General features: G+C 37.7%; 1 protein-coding gene across 6 annotated transcripts in view; it reads left to right on the forward strand.

Annotated features, from left to right (window-relative positions):
- The window catches only part of ADD3 (adducin 3), a 132,303-nt gene extending 115,811 nt beyond the window's left edge, over positions 1–16,492 (forward strand). For 5 of the 6 annotated variants that reach the window (XM_047762764.1, XM_047762765.1, XM_047762767.1 and 2 more), the window contains exons 4-15: positions 506–657; positions 1,649–1,729; positions 2,557–2,706; positions 3,164–3,307; positions 3,420–3,518; positions 5,246–5,428; positions 5,990–6,247; positions 7,821–7,940; positions 8,374–8,460; positions 11,800–11,923; positions 13,530–13,625; positions 14,234–16,492. In XM_047762764.1, coding sequence (XP_047618720.1) covers positions 506–657; positions 1,649–1,729; positions 2,557–2,706; positions 3,164–3,307; positions 3,420–3,518; positions 5,246–5,428; positions 5,990–6,247; positions 7,821–7,940; positions 8,374–8,460; positions 11,800–11,923; positions 13,530–13,625; positions 14,234–14,526 — 1,787 coding nt within the window. In that variant the 3' untranslated portion in view covers positions 14,527–16,492. The remainder of the gene's footprint in view (positions 1–505; positions 658–1,648; positions 1,730–2,556; positions 2,707–3,163; positions 3,308–3,419; positions 3,519–5,245; positions 5,429–5,989; positions 6,248–7,820; positions 7,941–8,373; positions 8,461–11,799; positions 11,924–13,529; positions 13,626–14,233) is intronic. The other variant, XM_047762769.1, reaches the window with a different exon arrangement.
- The last annotated feature ends 599 nt before the right edge of the window (positions 16,493–17,091 follow it).

The following is a 17,091-nucleotide window of genomic DNA, read 5'->3' on the forward strand; positions in this document are numbered from 1 at the left end:
TAGTATCCATGAGGACATCAGTTCAGTCCCTGGCCTCGCTCAGTGGGTTAAAGATCCGGTGTTGCTGTGAGCTGTGGTGTAGGTTGCAGATGTGGCTTGGATCCTGCCTCTCTGTGGTTGTGGCTGAGGCCAGCAGCTTCAGCTCCGATTCAACCCCTAGCCTGGGAAGGAGCTTTTATTTGCGGGGCGGGGGGCGGGGGTGCAGCCCTAAAAAGACCGAAAAAAAAAAAAAGCTTTCACCATTGAGAGCATGTGACTTAACTCTCTAACATCACTCCCTAACAAGTACTTGATGAAACAGCAAGATGGTAGCTGATATGTTCTTTTACTCTCAGTGTACTTCTTTGAAGGATAATAAGCTAAAGAAACATTGTATGAGCTGATAAATTTCAGACCATCATTTACAGTCTGGGACACTCCCAGACTCAGGCTTCTTCCTGGCAACTAATTTTCAGGTAAGGAATTATTTGACCTGAATCTCTCTCCACAATTTTTCCTCTTTTAGGTCTCGGCATGGTCACACCTATCAATGACCTTCCTGGGGCAGATACATCCTCATACGTGAAGGGAGAAAAACTTACTCGTTGTAAACTTGCCAGCCTGTACAGACTTGCAGACTTGTTTGGATGGGCCCACCTGGCAAATACATATATCTCAGTGAGTCCTTCAGCTTTCAATTCCTCTTTTTTTTTTTTTTTTTTTTAATCCCAACTTGAAAGCAACTGTATTGTCCTCACCTTTACTCAGAAGTACAGTTTTTGGACCTTATCCCCTGAGCCTGGCATGCTGGACCTCATCCTGATTTAAACCTTATATTTAAGGGAGAGGCTGCAATTATCCCAACTTTTTTCTCCATTTACTATCTGTGTTGTTCCTCTAATTCAGACCAGTTGTAGAACTTATCCAGGAAGAAATCCTCAGGCAGAGTTTTCCCTCTTTGTGTTAATGATATCTGAGAGACAGTGATATTTTTAAAATGCTTTAAAAAGCAATTGGAGCAGGGAAAATAGAGGAGGTCAGGAAGTTTCCTCCCTGGTCTTTATTTTTGAAAGATATTTTTCCCATTCATCATCATCTTGTTTTCATGTTGCCACACTTGAAACAAGATAATATTTGGAAACAAAAAAGTATGAAAATATTGTGTGATGAAAATGGCACAGATGTGAAGTATAATCTTCCTACAATATTTCAGCCCTTCCTTCCTCCCAGCCGTTCCTTAGTTTGCCCTTCCATCTCTACCTTAATTCCTTCTTAGGAAAAGATTCTGTTTTCTTTCTTTTGCTCATTTGCCCTTAATTTGCATATTTAAATCAAGATTATAGTCATTACCACTTTGGGTTGAATTATATTGGCATTCATTTCTCTTGAAGATAGCTGACCCTAAACAACCTTAAAACCCCCAGAGTGACACTTTAGGTAAGTCCAGTGTATGAGGAACTAATGTCAGGATATTTTTAGCAAGTGCTTGAGGGTTTGAGGGGAAAAAACTTTTCAAAGAAAGTTTCATGTTGTATACCTTTAATTTCTGCTTTGTTTTCTCCCCCCAGATCTCTTACAGTTATTTGTTGTAAATATATTCCTAGTCATGTTTACACAGCAAAATATGAAAACCTCATAGTAATTCCATATTTTTTTCTCTTTCTCCCAGGTAAGAATAAGTAAGGAGCAAGACCACATAATAATAATTCCCAGAGGTCTGTCATTTTCTGAAGCCACAGCCTCCAATTTGGTACAGTTTTCATTCCTGTATTATTTTTTCTGTGCTTCCTTGTGCTTTTCTGACAGTTTTTGTCTTTTAGTACAGGACAGAATAAGAAAAGGTATAGATGGAAAAACATTTACTAGTTAACAGGAATAAATTGGAAAGTTAACATTGTGTTGTTTTTTTTTAAATAAAAGCCTTAGGGTTCAAGAAAAACAGGGTAGTTGAAGAGCCTAGTAAATGAATTGGTCTAATCAGCTAACCTATTCATGTTTTAAAGAGAATATTTTGATTTTTTTTCACCCCGTACTCCCTGTAATTTGTGTGAAAAAACAAAAACCACACATACACACACACAAAGACTATACATTTTATAGATAGATTTAAACAAAGTTTATTTGGTGTGAGACTAGCATCCAACATTCTAGCATTTTGTTTTCCATAATTGTACTCTTAGCCATTGTCGTTAGCCTCTAGAACAGTAGGAACTGCATTAGTTCTGGTGCTGCAGTGTTAATTACAAGTGGATATTTTCCAGCCAGTTCAGTAAATGATGGACTTGTCCAGACCTTCAGTGAAGAGCTTAAGTTATTCAGTTTCTTGAAATGGCACTTCTTAATAAATACTAAGTTTTGTTGCAGACTGTTTTTGTAATTAAAATTTTCTGGGAACAAAGCCACACCCATTCTTTTGTAGTGGGAGAGTTGAGTAGTTGCAATAGAGGCCTACAAAATCTAAAATATTTGCTATCTGGCTTTTGACCAAAAAAGTTTGCCATGTCCTGGTTTAGCTTGCAGAACACAAGAAACTTTAAGCATGTGTACCAATTAACTATGTCTTTGTGATTTTTCCAGGTGAAAGTCAATATCATAGGAGAAGTAGTGGATCAGGGAAGTACTAATTTAAAAATTGACCATACAGGATTCAGTCCCCATGCTGCAATCTATTCAACACGTCCTGATGTTAAGTGCGTGATACACGTCCATACCCTTGCAACAGCAGCTGTAAGTCACTGAAGGGACAGTGACTCTGGGAAGTGTATATTTTCATGTCTTTCCTTTCCTGATGCTTTACACTTTGCATTCTTTCAGACCCTGCCATTTGAAATCATTTTCAGAGTATTAATGCTCCGCATATCCAGAAAGTAAAAACTCCCTTTGGACTAAATGCTACAGTTCTAGGAAACAACTAGAGAGATAACATTTGCATTTTTGAACTAAACAGTTTAATAATTGGGTCATTTAGTTCTTTGGAGCAAAGCCTATTTCATGATATCCAGTACAACATGTAAATTGTGTAGTATCCCCAAGTTCTTTTTTTTTTTTTTCTTGAAGAAGCAAAGAGCTAACGGAGGTAGCTGGAGTGGTAAACACAGCCTGAGCTGACTGAAGAATACAGTTCCTGTGAAAGTGTAATTAGTAACTAAATGTGTGTTATCTTGGTCTGAACCTAATCACATAGGTATCCTCCATGAAGTGTGGGATCCTTCCAATTTCTCAAGAGTCCCTGATCCTGGGAGATGTTGCCTATTATGACTACCAAGGGTCACTCGATGAACAAGAGGAGAGAATTCAACTGCAGAAAGTTCTGGGACCAAGTTGTAAGGTATGTAGTAGAGTTTCTAACTAAGGAGCTATTTTTGTTGCTGTTACTGTTGATGAAAGCAGTGTAAGCTATGCCAGTTATTTAAAGTGATTGCTTTGGGATTCTATTTTAGGTGCTGGTACTCAGAAATCATGGTGTGGTAGCCCTTGGGGAAACAGTTGAGGAGGCTTTTCATTATATTTTTAATGTGCAGATAGCCTGTGAGATTCAGGTAAGAAAAACCCTTTACTCCCCTCCTCTCTTTTTTTTTTTTTTTTGCTTTGTTATTTGTTGAGTTGGGTATTGTGTTTACCTATTTCCAGAGTCCTATCAGTTGATGGCTTTTGTTTTGTCTTTTAAGAGAAGTTCTGTTTCCCTTGAGTTTAGGGTCAACTCAGGTATCTCTTGAGTTAAAAACAGGAGGAAGGAAATTAAAATTCACATACACACAGCAAATCTAAGTGCCTCATAAACATAATTTTCATCATAATCCTATTTTTAAGATATATAGTTGCACAATTTGTCTGTTTTTACCCTCTAGTGATGTGGTGCTAATTAAGAAACAAAGGTGACTGCCGGTTATCAAAGATCAGATATGTTGCGGCCATTTTCCTGAAAGTGTTAGGGCAGGGCCAGAAGTTTTATGAACTCATGAGCTGTCCAGGAATTCATCAGTCTCAACTTCAATATTATAATGGATTTGATATTTATTAACCACTTTTTCCCCCAGAAAAGCCGAATGTGTTTAATGCACAGATTCTCTCTCTCCTTTTTTTTTTTTTTTTGTCTTTTGTACTTTTAGGGCCACACCTGCAGCATATGGAGGTTCCCAAGCCAGGAGGTCTAATTGGAGCTGTTGCTGCCAGCCTACGCCAGAGCCACAGCAACGCCAGATCAGAGCCGCGTCTGCGACCTACACCACAGCTCACGGCAATGCCAGATCCTTAACCCACTAAGCGAGGCCAGGGATTGAACCCTCAACCTCATGGTTCCTAGTCGGATTCGTTTCTGCTGCGCCACAATGGGAACTCCTGCACAGATTCTCTGGAAGCAAATGATAGTAATCTGAATTTATTGGAATGGCCACCAAAAAGGAGGGGAAAACTTTCTCTACCAACTTTAGCTTGTCTTAACAACCAACATTTTTTTTCTTTAATAGTCACTCCTCAAATGAAGCTATGAAAAGCTTAGTTAAATTAGCAAGCTGAGAACCATGAGGTTGCGGGTTCGATCCCTGCCCTTGCTCAGTGGGTTAACGATCCGGCGTTGCCGTGAGCTGTGGTGCAGGTTGCAGATGCGGCTCGGATCCCGAGTTGCTGTGGCTCTGGCATAGGCTGGCAGCTACAGCTCCGATTGGACCCCTGGCCTGGGAAACTCCAGGGAGCGGCCCAAGAAAAGGCAAAAAGACAAAAAATAAATAAATAAATAAATAAATAAATAAATAAATAAATAAATAAGCAAGCTGACTTCTGCCTAAATATCTTTAGATTCACAGTATAGTGCTTATATTCTTTTAAAATTATAACTTTCAGCAAACGTATTAATGGATTGCTATGGGTAAACTGCAAGGAAAGAACTTTAAAATTTGGCAAGAGAATTCTGTTTCTTGAACCATATTAAAAGGTATGGCTTTAAATGTGTTTTCCATCAGGGAGGATCAGAGTCCTGGAAGGTATAGGTAGATGGAAACAATACTTCAAGCTGCCTGCTTTCATAAGTGTATTTCTTTGTTGGTAGCCTAAATAACTATTACAGATATTTGATGAATTGAACTTGTGCCCTTTTTTTTGACCACGCCTGTGGCATATGGACGTTCCCGGGCCAGGAATTGAACCCATGCCACAGCAGTGAAAATGCCAGATTCTTAACCTACTGTACCACAAGAGAGCTCCAAACTTGTGCCTTTTTAAAAAAAATACTCATTCTAGTCTCTGTTCCCTAATTTGCCATTGATTACAGGTGCAGGCATTGGCAGGAGCAGGTGGTGTAGACAATCTACTTGTATTGGATCTTCAAAAATACAAAGCTTTCACTCACAGTGTAGTAGCATCTGGAGGAGGAGGAGTGAATATGGGTTCCCATCAAAAATGGAAGATTGGCGAGCTTGAGTTTGAAGGGCTGATGAGGACTCTGGACAATTTGGTAGGTGGAAAATTGAGCATAAACTTGGATTTCATGTTTTCAGATTCAAGAGCAGATGTTCCATCTCCATTTGATTTGGGAGCATGCTCCTTACTCCTCTGGGAGCATAGTTAGACCGTAGGAAGGAATTCAGTATATTTTAAGAATCATACAGTGAAACATGCAAATGTCATCCTAAATTTTACCCTCTTCCACTAAAAGTCAGGAGGCAGATTGCCTTCAGACCCAGGAACAAAGACATAAATGAGCACTGAGATTTGGCCTCCAGAAAACCAGTTTATATCTAGAAAAATGTTTCTGGTCAGCAGTTTTGGAATTACTTTTCTCAGGAACAACTGTATGAGTGGAAATCACTTTGTCAGCTGAGATCAGTTTTAACCCGATCTTGAAATTTGCTTGATTTCCACTCTAGTGTTTATGTGGAGGTGGAGGTTGGAAGGATTTCTTCTTTGTTAACAAATAAAGGAGTCTTGTCGAATCATTTGCTTGAAGAATAGACCCTAAATAATCTGTTTGGTATAAGATTGATTTCTTCAAATGTGGTTTTTCCCCCTCTCCTAGGGATATAGAACAGGCTATGCTTATAGGCATCCTCTCATTCGAGAAAAGCCTAGGCACAAGAGTGATGTGGAAATCCCAGCAACTGTGACTGCCTTTTCCTTCGAAGATGATACAGTGCCACTCTCTCCTCTCAAGTACATGGCACAGAGGCAGCAGCGTGAAAAAACCAGATGGCTGAACTCCCCAAATACCTACATGAAAGTGAATGTGCCTGAGGAGTCCAGGAATGGGGAAACCAGTCCCAGGACCAAAATCACAGTATGCCCCCATTTTATGTAGTCTGCCTTCACTAAATATCTTGCCTAGTTACTGATGAATTGAATGTTCTATGTTGAAAATACTGGGAAAGTAGAATATAATGTTAACAGTAACATCATTCTAAATGATCAGGTAACCTTTGTGCAAGGCACTTTGGCCTAAGTGCTGTTCATGAATTCTCTCATTTACTTCTCCTAATACAGAGAGGATGCTATGTTTCTCCTCCACTTTATAGATGAGAAAACTGAAGCACAGAGGGATTTGCTAATCATTTGTGACTGGCAGAGTCAGGATTTGGATGCAGGCAATCTGACCCTGGAGCCTGGTTTTACCCATTACATGATACTGCTTTGTAGTTTATATTATACCCATGAATCAGAACTATAAAAGTTATCAACACCTAATGGTGCCAAATTTTGTCAGTATAAGGGTAGTGCATAGCTATCCTTAGGCAAGAACTGATAAATAAAGAAAAGAGTTATCTTTTTCGATGTTTTGCTTCAGATTTGGTTTAATTTTGGAGTGCATATCACCAAGTATTTCCTAGGTACTCAAAATTAGTTCATCCTATCAAATAAATCAGTAATGTTCAATATGGAAATGCATAGGCATCAAAGTGTTTTTCCCCTAGTCTATATGATTTCTATCTTCTAGTAAAAGAACATGTTTCCCAAAATTAATTTTATCAACAGAGACTAACAGCCAGCCATCATTAATCTCAATGAATATTAGCTTTCTTTAAGGGGTATAAAGTAAGGTAAGTGAGAATAATTGTATAAGGTTCTCCCATCTCGGTGGTGCCATTATAGTATAAATTATTACCAGATTATCCCCTTTATAAAATGCTTGTCAGGCCCATTCTGAGAGCTAAAAATAAAAAATGAAGTCTGGAAATCTAAATCTTAAGAGATTTTTTGAGTCCTTTTTGGTGACTTCTTAGCCATCATCATTTGATGAAACTTCAATGCAGGTGACAACTATGAATATGAGTTAATGTGAGATCAAGCTTTATGTCTACCCTTGAAAATTTTCACCAATGTATTCAAAATTCCAGAAGAAGAAAATTTAAATAGCAGCATAATTTAGTATTCGTGTGAACAGTAACATTTGTTTTTAAGTGAATGCTGATTCTAATTATTATGACATATAGAATAATTGATCACTAAAAACTACTTAGTGAAATTCTTTAAAATATCGTCAGTGTATGGAGTTCCCATCGTGGTGCAGTGGTTAACAAATCCGACTAGGAATCATGAGGTTGCGGGTTCGATCCCTGGCCTTGCTCAGTGGGTTGAGGATCTGGCGTTGCCGTGAGCTGTGGCATAGGTCGCAGAGGAGGCTTGGATCCCGCGTTGCTGTGGCTCTGGTGTAGGCCGGTGCCTAGAGCTCCTATTCGACCCCTAGCCTGGGAACCTCCATATGCTGCAGGAGCGGCACCAAAAAAGGCAAAAAGACAAAAAAAAAAAATCATCAGTGTCTACCCCTTTTCTCTTTAAGTCAGTAAACATTTGTTAAAAACCTACCATATTTCTTTAACACAAAGCTTCATTCTAGAAAATTTTTGATTCTTTAGTGGATGAAAGCTGAGGACTCTTCCAAAGTTAGTAGTGGAACACCTATCAAAATTGAAGATCCAAATCAGTTTGTTCCTTTAAACACAAACCCGAACGAGGTACTAGAAAAGAGAAATAAGGTAAGATATGGCCTTCTGTGTCTGGAGGAGGCATTTTTATGCTGTTCTGTGTTTAAATCACTAGTGATTAAATCTAATCATGCCCAGCTAAGCGTTTGAATACAGAAGAATTTGAGATTTAATTCTGTATAACTTTAGCCTGTATTGAATACTTCCAGTTCTGTGCTAGTTACTGGTGAGCAGGCTATTCGGGGAAGAAGTAGTAGACATTTCTGCTGTGTTAGTGAAAAATGTGGTTCTCTAATCGTGTAAAACAGTAGAAAATCACATCAAGAAAAGTAGAAGGGAGTAATGTGAATTGTTGGGATGGTAAAAGAGGGCTTTATGGAGATGGAGTTAAAGAGGCCCTTACCCCGGGTTGGTCAAATTGTAAGCCAAAGGTCATCTGCAGAGTGGCCTCCAAGATCTTCTTGTTACTGTTTTATAAATTCAGATTCGTGAGCAAAATCGGTATGACTTGAAAACAGCAGGACCACAGTCTCAGTTGCTTGCCGGAATTGTTGTGGACAAGCCTCCTTCTGTAAGTCTGTGAAGCACTATGATTTTTGTTTTGACATTAACTTCTTTGCCTTTTAAATATGAATATTTGTTTTTAATGAAGTTAATATTAGCACAAGTTAAAAAGTGAAATAATACACCAGATTTAAAATGTCACCTTTAATTCCCAATTTCTAGGGACAAGGACTTTCTTTCTAGCGTTTACCTTTGTTTCTAAAGAGCATCTTTATTCTGCTTTTTCTTAGTTTATCAGTTTTAGACTTCAACTGTATTTCATTGAGTCTATATCATCAACTGTAAGAAGTACCATCTTTTTATGTATCACTAAAAGAGAAAAAAATTCCTGACAATTATAGTTGTAAGAAACCAATTATAAGATGATTCCCAATTTCAGAGATCAGGAAATGTGGGGGGGGGGGGTTGCATTGTAGAAGTAATCAAAGACAATAGTGACTTCTTTCATGGATGATGAGGATTTAGCCTGTTTACACAAGGCTTCCCTTTTTCATTCTCCCAGTAAGGTTGTATCACTATGTTTTGTCTCCTCAGCTTTCAGTGTTTATATTTTTAAACATTTACTGCTGAGCCCAGGTAATATCCCATGAGGACCTTTCCTTTTTTATACAACTTTTTTCCCTCTGGAGAAAAAGGTGCCACTTTTTTTCATTGGCTTAGTATTTGGGGTACATTGGCTTGGTTCTTCCCAAACTTTTCTTGATATTATTTTCCATAGGGTCAAAGGTAACAGGTAATCTCTCAGTTCCATCCTTCTGTCATTCTGGTCCAGATCTGGACCAACAGCTCTGCTTCTCACCTATATAGTGTCCCGTTTCCTGCGTCGTATGACTTCCACTTTCTTGATTTACTCCTTTATTATTGAGCACATCCACTGATAGCTTTCTGGAAAAGGATACGTAGGAAAGTAAGTCTAAAAACCTGTGTTCTACCTCCAAATGTGCATGTAATGGGTACAGAATTCTAAGTTACAAATAATATGAAAAGCATCACCATATTATCCCCCAGTTCCACATTATTGTTGAGAAGTAGGAAAGTATTATGATTCACGCACTTTGTGTAGGACTCTTTTTTCCTTTTATTTTATTTTATTTTTTTGTCTTTTTGCCTTTTCTAGGGCTGCTTCCCACGGCACATGGAGGTTCCCAGGCTAGGGGTCTAATCGGAGCTGTAGCCACTGGCCTACGCCAGAGCCACAGCAACGCGGGATCCGAGCCACGTCTGCGACCTACACCACAGCTCACGGCAACTCCAGACCCATAACCCACTGAGCAAGGGCAGGGAGCGAACCCGCAACCTCATGGTTCCTAGTTGGATTCATTAACCACTGCGCCACAACAGCAACTCCAGTCTTTTTTTTTTCTTTTAGATCTTTTCTACATTCCTGCTTTTCTGAAATTTTGTGATGATGTACTTTGTAAATTTCTTTTTAGTCTTTGTTTTTAGGGTGTAGTAACTCTTCACTCGGCAAAGTCATGTCCTTCACTTCTGGGAATGTTTTTTAAAAGTGTTTCTTCAATAAGTTGTCTTTCTTCAATTTCTTTCTTTTCTGTTGGGATATATATACTGTTGGTTGGATCTCTTTGACTGAGCTTCTGATTTTTTTCTTTCCTACCTTCCATCTCTTTGTCTTTTTAGTCCTGCTTTCTGGGAAATATGCTTGGTTTTATTTACCGAGCCTTCTATTTAATTTTCTATTTTGATACATTTTTTTTTTAATTTTTAAGACTTATTCCTTGAATGTTCCTTTAAAAAAAAAAAAAAGATCCTGGTCTTTCTGGATACAATTATTTTTTCTTATCGCTCTAAAAAATCAATTTTAAATTTTCTTCATTGTCTGTTTCTTCTGAGTTCTGGTCTCCTCTATGACAGAAACCTTCCTTAATAGCATCTGGAAATTCATGATAGCCTGTCTGTATTTAAGAATGAGACACTGGAGTTCCTGTCGTGGCTCAGTGGTTAGCGAACCCCACTAGCATCCATGAGGATGTGGGTTCAATCGCTGACCTCACTCAGTGGGTCAAGGATCTGGCATTGCCATGGGCTATGGTGTAGGTCACAGATGAGGCTCGGATCCCATGTTGCTGTGGCTCTGGTATAGGCCGGCAGCTACAACTCCAATTCAACCCCTAGACTGGAAACCTCCATATGCCGAGGGTGTGGCCCTAAAAGACAACAACAACAACAAAAAAAAAAGAATGACACACTGAAAACCAGGCAGAAGCTCTGGGTATGCGCAGAGCTTGGGAACTGGTGAGCTCCATTGTAGGGTGACTGGCTGTGGACCAGGTTGTTTCTCTAAGAAATCCCCAAGTGTTAGTGTTTGTAGTTCTTTTATCTGGGGCCATTTAATTTAGCCAGAGAATTTTCTAGTCTCCTGCCAGTCTCCCCTCATCATTCTGGGAGCCCTCAGCTGTGTTTTATGTACCCTAATCTAGGCCTCTGACCATCCACAGCGATGAGAGGGAGGTAAATGCTCGGCTATGTGAAACAGAAAGGGGATCTGAGAATCTATCTGTTTCTTATTCAGACTTTTAACTTTTTTAACTTGTCCCCCTTTGCAGCTTTTCTTCACTGCCACCTTCTGTGATATCTGGGCCTCACCGGACCTCTGCAGGGCAAATGAGCTTGCTTCTCCTTTGCGCCCTTCTGCGCAGGACTAAGGCTTCAACTTTCCCAGCTCTGCCACCCACTCTTCCACCTCCTTCCCATCTTCCAACAATGTGTTACTATTTCTCATCCTCTTTTGTCTCCTCTTCCACTCTTTCGTCCTTAAAAGTATATACTATTTTTGTTGCTGTAACTTTACTATCATTTTAGTGAGGTTTGGGGAGGAATTTTTTAAAATGCACGGGTTCAGTCTGCCAGGTTTAACTGAAAGTCTCGATTTCTTTCTTAGAACAAATAGGTACAAGTTTATTTTTATAGCAAATTTAAACTTCTTTTGGCACAGTTTCATTTTTCTAGCCTTTTGACAAAGGCTTTTTGAAATTCTTGGTTTTTAAGATGTTTCTTAGTTTATGAAGCTTTCTAGAACTTGACTTATTTTTTTTCAGTTATTAAAGTTGACCTATGCAGATTTATCTAGGAAACATCACTGGCAGTTAGAGTCTATTGAATCACTAGTCAAAAAGCACTAATCTGATAGGAGTATTTTAAACAAAGCGTGTTGCCTTATCATTTCTTGTGATTGTTATGAGGTGGGGTGTCAGACATCGTGTATACATTTATGTGTGTGTGCATGAAGTTGTGTGTGTATGTTTATATATATATCTGTGCGTGTAAAATATATAAAGATAGAGATGTAAGTAAAGCTCTTAGTAACGTCGTTGTTTTTCTGTGCAAGACCATGCAGTTTGAAGATGATGATCATGCCCCCCCGGCCCCTCCCAACCCCTTCAGTCATCTCACAGAAGGAGAACTTGAAGAGTATAAGAAGACAATCGAACGTAAACAGCAAGGCCTGGAAGGTTAGTTCATTTTGAGATTAAGCCCAGGATAACCACACTGCTAACAACAGAGCCCCTTGAGTTGGATAATGGAAGATAGTTTGTGGGGTTTTTTTAATGTTCCCTTTGCACTCAGTGGTTCTTTGTCCTCTTTCCCAGTCCTTACTTGGGTATGGATAGGACTGAAATGCAAGAGCTACTGCAGCCTATGTCTGTTAACATGGAGAGAAGACGGTTTTCCTCAGAAAGCAATCTGAGTGCTAGCAAAAAGTCTTCTGTAGGAAAGTGAGATCCCCAGATGAGTAAAGAATCACTGGCTAGAGTAAATGGAGATATGTTAATAGATTTAAACATTTTAGAATATGTGGCTTTTAAAAAACTTTTTACTTTGACATAATTATAGATTCACAAGTATGTGGCTTTAATGCTTTGTAAAATCTCTATTGTTCCTGCTGCCTCAAGATGCCAATGCTGTGATTTCAAAATCAAAATGTAAAGCAAAGTGCTAGAATTTTTATGTGATTTCTGCTGAAGTATATGGGCACTCTAGTGAGGTTGTGGTTTTCTGACTTCAGAACCCTAAGTGAGGATTATTTAAGAATTTTTCATGAAAATGCCCCAGTCAGTTGAATACCAGCTCCCTTTTTCTCAAGAATAAGAAGTTCTTTACAGAAAGGGTTCTCAATCTAGAGTGTTTGGATGAGCTTCAGACAGTCCATGAGCCATCTGGAAAACACATGCTTAATTCTGTACCATGTACATTTGAAGAAAGCAGGGCTTCAGGGTGGAGGACAAGAAGTCTCTGACCCTAAAAGCGGGTATAAGCCTCTGCTTTAGAGCCTCTTCAGCATATATTGAAATTCTTACCCAAAGCAAAACAGAACCAATAGTTAAAGAATCTTTGTCCCTGTTAGATACCATGTGGAAAGAACTAATGACATCTGGGTCGTCTAGGAAACCGTTTTTGTTAGTGTTTTAGTGTCTTTGTCACAAAACGGAGTCATCCTGACTTGTTAATGTAATTACACTAACTGTTCTAAGTAGTATTATTCAATTTATTTATTTAACTTAAAGTTGGAAACTGTCTCTATTTTTATATTTTGTAAAATGTCCTTTAATTTCTTATTTTTGAAAGCCTAAAGATGCCAGGTAAAAATATTGCACAATAGAACCATTACCTTTTATATATAACTTTATAGTTTCTTCCACATTCATTATGACCTGAATTAGCTCCCTAATATTGCTGTGACAGGAATCACTAATTGGATAGTGTTCAGAAATTCAGTGAGGCTTTCATATTTCTTTTCATTTGGCTGCTCAATATGTTTTGGTTTTCTAACCCTCTAGCAAAAGCTAAATGCATACATATTATTTGCCTAGGCTGCTAGTAGTCACGCCTCCTTAAAGCATGTATATAAAATTACTCTTAGCAGCCGGAAATGTTAACACATTAATCTCCTCATAATGCATAATTATCAATATATGGGGTAACTGTTAGCATGCTTAGCTGATTGCTGAAGAATTTTTTCATCCTGCATATGCAGGCATTTGGTGTGTGCACTAACCTCCGTGAAATCTTATGCTTCTTTGTTTTTGCATGGCTTTTAACTAAACTCTTATCCAACAGATGCTGAGCAGGATTTACTCTCAGATGACGCTTCATCTGTTTCACAAATTCAGTCTCAAACTCAGTCACCGCAAAATATCCCTGAAAAATTAGAAGGTATTCAATGTAACTTCCCATAGCCTTCACTGAGTTGGTCTTTAGAGTCTGTCCTTCTGTCATTTGTGTCCGTATAAAGAAATTGAACACCTGATTGCAGTAAGTTTACCATGGATTTACTTAAAGCTCCAGTAGTTTTATATATTTTATCAAATAGGGTGCTACTTGTGTTTAACATTTATATTGACTTAATTTGGATGTTGGCAAGTTCTAAGAATTTGTGAAATTAAAACTAGTTTGTCATATATCTTCCAATCAGAAGCATGAAATCGTTTTCAGTTTTGACTGCCAAATGACCCCAAAGTTAATGAAAAATGTATATGTGTTGTGTTCCTTATTTATACTGACTTGCTTTACAATGAAACTATCAAGTCATCAAACCGGACTTATCCAGCCTTCACTATTTGGTCTAACAACTTTGTCCCCTTCCCCTTTATATCATCTAAGAACATTAGCTTCATGCTAATAGGCCCATAGTTTATTAAAATAATCCATCTTTATTGGAATTGAAGTGATGCCTTGGCATATTGCTTAAACATTTCATTTTTATAAAGTAAAGCAAAGATATCAACTATATAAAATAACCAAAAACTCCTCCCCTTTTATAGAAAACCATGAGCTATTTTCCAAGAGCTTCATCTCCATGGATGTGCCTGTCCTGATAGTAAACGGCAAGGATGACGTGCATGGCATTGAAGATGAGCTTGCCCAGCGAGTGAGTAGGTTAACAACAAGCACCACCATAGAAAACATCGAGATCACCATTAAGTCTCCAGAAAAAATTGAAGAAGTCCCATCACCTGAAGGCTCACCTTCAAAATCACCATCCAAGAAAAAGAAGAAATTCCGCACTCCTTCTTTTCTGAAAAAGAACAAAAAAAAGGAGAAAGTTGAAGGCTAAATAAAGTCTTTTTATAATTATTATTACAATGTGACGTTGCACATTTTAAAACCACATTTAAGTTGATTGTTAATATGCAGTGGTAGATCAGATTGGGGGTATGTAGCAAACTGGACTTTAAGAACTGGAAAGAGGTTTTACTAAAAGAAAAGCATTATGAAAAATACTTTCAAATTCATCTCTCATTTTATATGTCCAAAAGAGGTTTTGAATTTTTAAACAATTGCTAGTTTTGACTAGCTCTGCCCTCATGAAGTATCATTATAATCGCCACAGATATCTGTCTGAATTACTTCAGGCCTTCTACATACTTGTTGGAAATAAATTACCAGTGAACAAGCAAGAAAATTTTTATTTCTCAACACCTGTTTCACTTGGTAATCAGATTATAGTTTTTTATCATGATTATTGACTGTACCTTTTGGGTTCCCATTGTTTCAATGGGCATTAACGGAATGCTTTAAAAGCGTCTAAGATAAGAATCTATAGCATTAGTATACACTGGCACATATTTTTTTGAAAGTTAAGAAAAGATTCAATTGGAATTTTATTCATAGTATAAAATTTCTTCACCTGAAGTAACTTTGTTTGCCAAAAAAAGGGTCATTTTAGTAAACTATAATTTTTGAAAAATCCTTTTATATTAGTTTAGAAAGCCCCTTATTTTTCAACAAAGGGGATTTTATACACATAACATGGGTTATTTAGTTTAACTCTGGCAAAAATGATTTTTGTATGTTGAGATGTTTGTATACCATTCAGTATAAAAGTGTCATAAGCATATTAGCCAATCATTTAACCGTAGAGCATATTTGAGGCTGCTTGGTACTAAGCATACTTAAATATAATTAAAGAATCCAGGGACTTGGTATCAAAAGGAGATTAGAGCATTTAAAAGCATAACAAGATTCATATTTGAACCTTATAATGTATTTTTCTCTTAGTATTGCTAGTGAATGAAGAAGCCCTCATAAGGTAACCAAATGAAAAGGAAAAGAATGAGAGAGAAAGTGAAGAATTAAGGGAACAAAAGAAGTGTCATGAGAAGAATCTTAGTTTGATAATGATTTATAGTCATGATATGATTTGAAGTGTAATTTATTGGAAGCTTGTCCCAAATCTCTAAAATTCTGTTTCCCTGCCCAAGTCATTATATTTCTTAGTTGATATTTGAGTTTTAAAGGGGTCAGATTCTTTTAACTTAAATATCTTTAGAAGGCAGCACAAGAAGAAATCAGTGGGGCTAATCCCCCTCCCCCACCCTGAGAAAACTACCACTTCTTGATTTTTACAGATTTTTCTTGTCTTTTCAGTTAACTTTCTTTCTAATGTAAATACAAATTTAAACCTAGGCTTAATATAGTTTTTTTTTTCCCCTTCACCCAAGTGATGTCACAAATCAATGTAAAATCAGTGATCCAAAACAGTCAGTGGGTAAAAATCATCCAAAGTATTTCTGGAGGGTGAGTTTGTGTGTAAAAAATTACATTGATTATAAGTGTGTTCTGGGGCTGGTTCTGTTTGACCGTGCGTGTATGATGATGCAAAGTTGAAACAGATCCTAGAAAGTTCATTCTAGATCTCACTAACTACTGGAATCAGTGTTTTAATCTCTTAGTGGAAACTTTCAGTTGCTTAATTCTGTATTTGAGGATTCTTTTATGTTCTACATCATTTATGTTGTATTACAACGTACGTAGAAACAGTAACCTGTGAACTCTGCTTTTCCATAACTTTTTAAAAATATATATATATCTTAAATGAATGCAATGTGCATAAATATTTTTTAAACACAACAGTGAACTATTTGCACCTTTTGCTAATGCCTCTATTTACTTGCTTTGGCATAAAGAATGAGCCAATGAACCTCTGTGTCCTGTGGAAAATGTATAAATGTTATCTGATATTGCTCTTAGATGTAATGCTGATTAATGTAAAATCACAAATAAACAGTATTTTAAATAGATTTGGTATCATGAGCTTTCAATTCATTGGTGATTGCTTATCCTGAATTACTTTGTGGACTGTTGTGTTTTGCACTGAAGTGAGATTTTGAATGAAAGCCTCGCTTTTTTTTTTTTCTTTTTAGAGCCGCACCAACGGCATATGGAAGTTACCAGGCTAGGGGATGAATCGGAGCTGGACCTGCCAGCCTACAGCACAACAATACCAGATCCAAGCCACATCTGCGACCTGTGCTGCACCTTGCGGCAATGCTGGATCCTTAACCCACTGAGCAAGGCCAGGCAGGGATTGAAACAACATCCTCACAGATACTAGTTGGGTTCTTAACCTGCTGAGCCACAACGGAAACTCCAAAATCGACACTTCTGAATAAGGAATGTCCTGATACATGTGTTTTCAAATTATTTGAAAATTAACTATTGAAAACCCTTCTCATATCAGCTCGTTTTGTGAGAAATATTCTCCAAGTGACCTATTTTTGCCTTAATGGGCTATGGTGACCTTAACTATTTCTCTGAGATCTAAAGTTCTTTGAAGGACTTAGAATTCTGATTCTTAGTCTCAATGCTACTGTTCAGATGTATGGATGTGGAATTGAAG

This window comes from Phacochoerus africanus, chromosome 15, assembly GCF_016906955.1.
Source record: "Phacochoerus africanus isolate WHEZ1 chromosome 15, ROS_Pafr_v1, whole genome shotgun sequence".
NCBI lineage: Eukaryota > Metazoa > Chordata > Mammalia > Artiodactyla > Suidae > Phacochoerus > Phacochoerus africanus.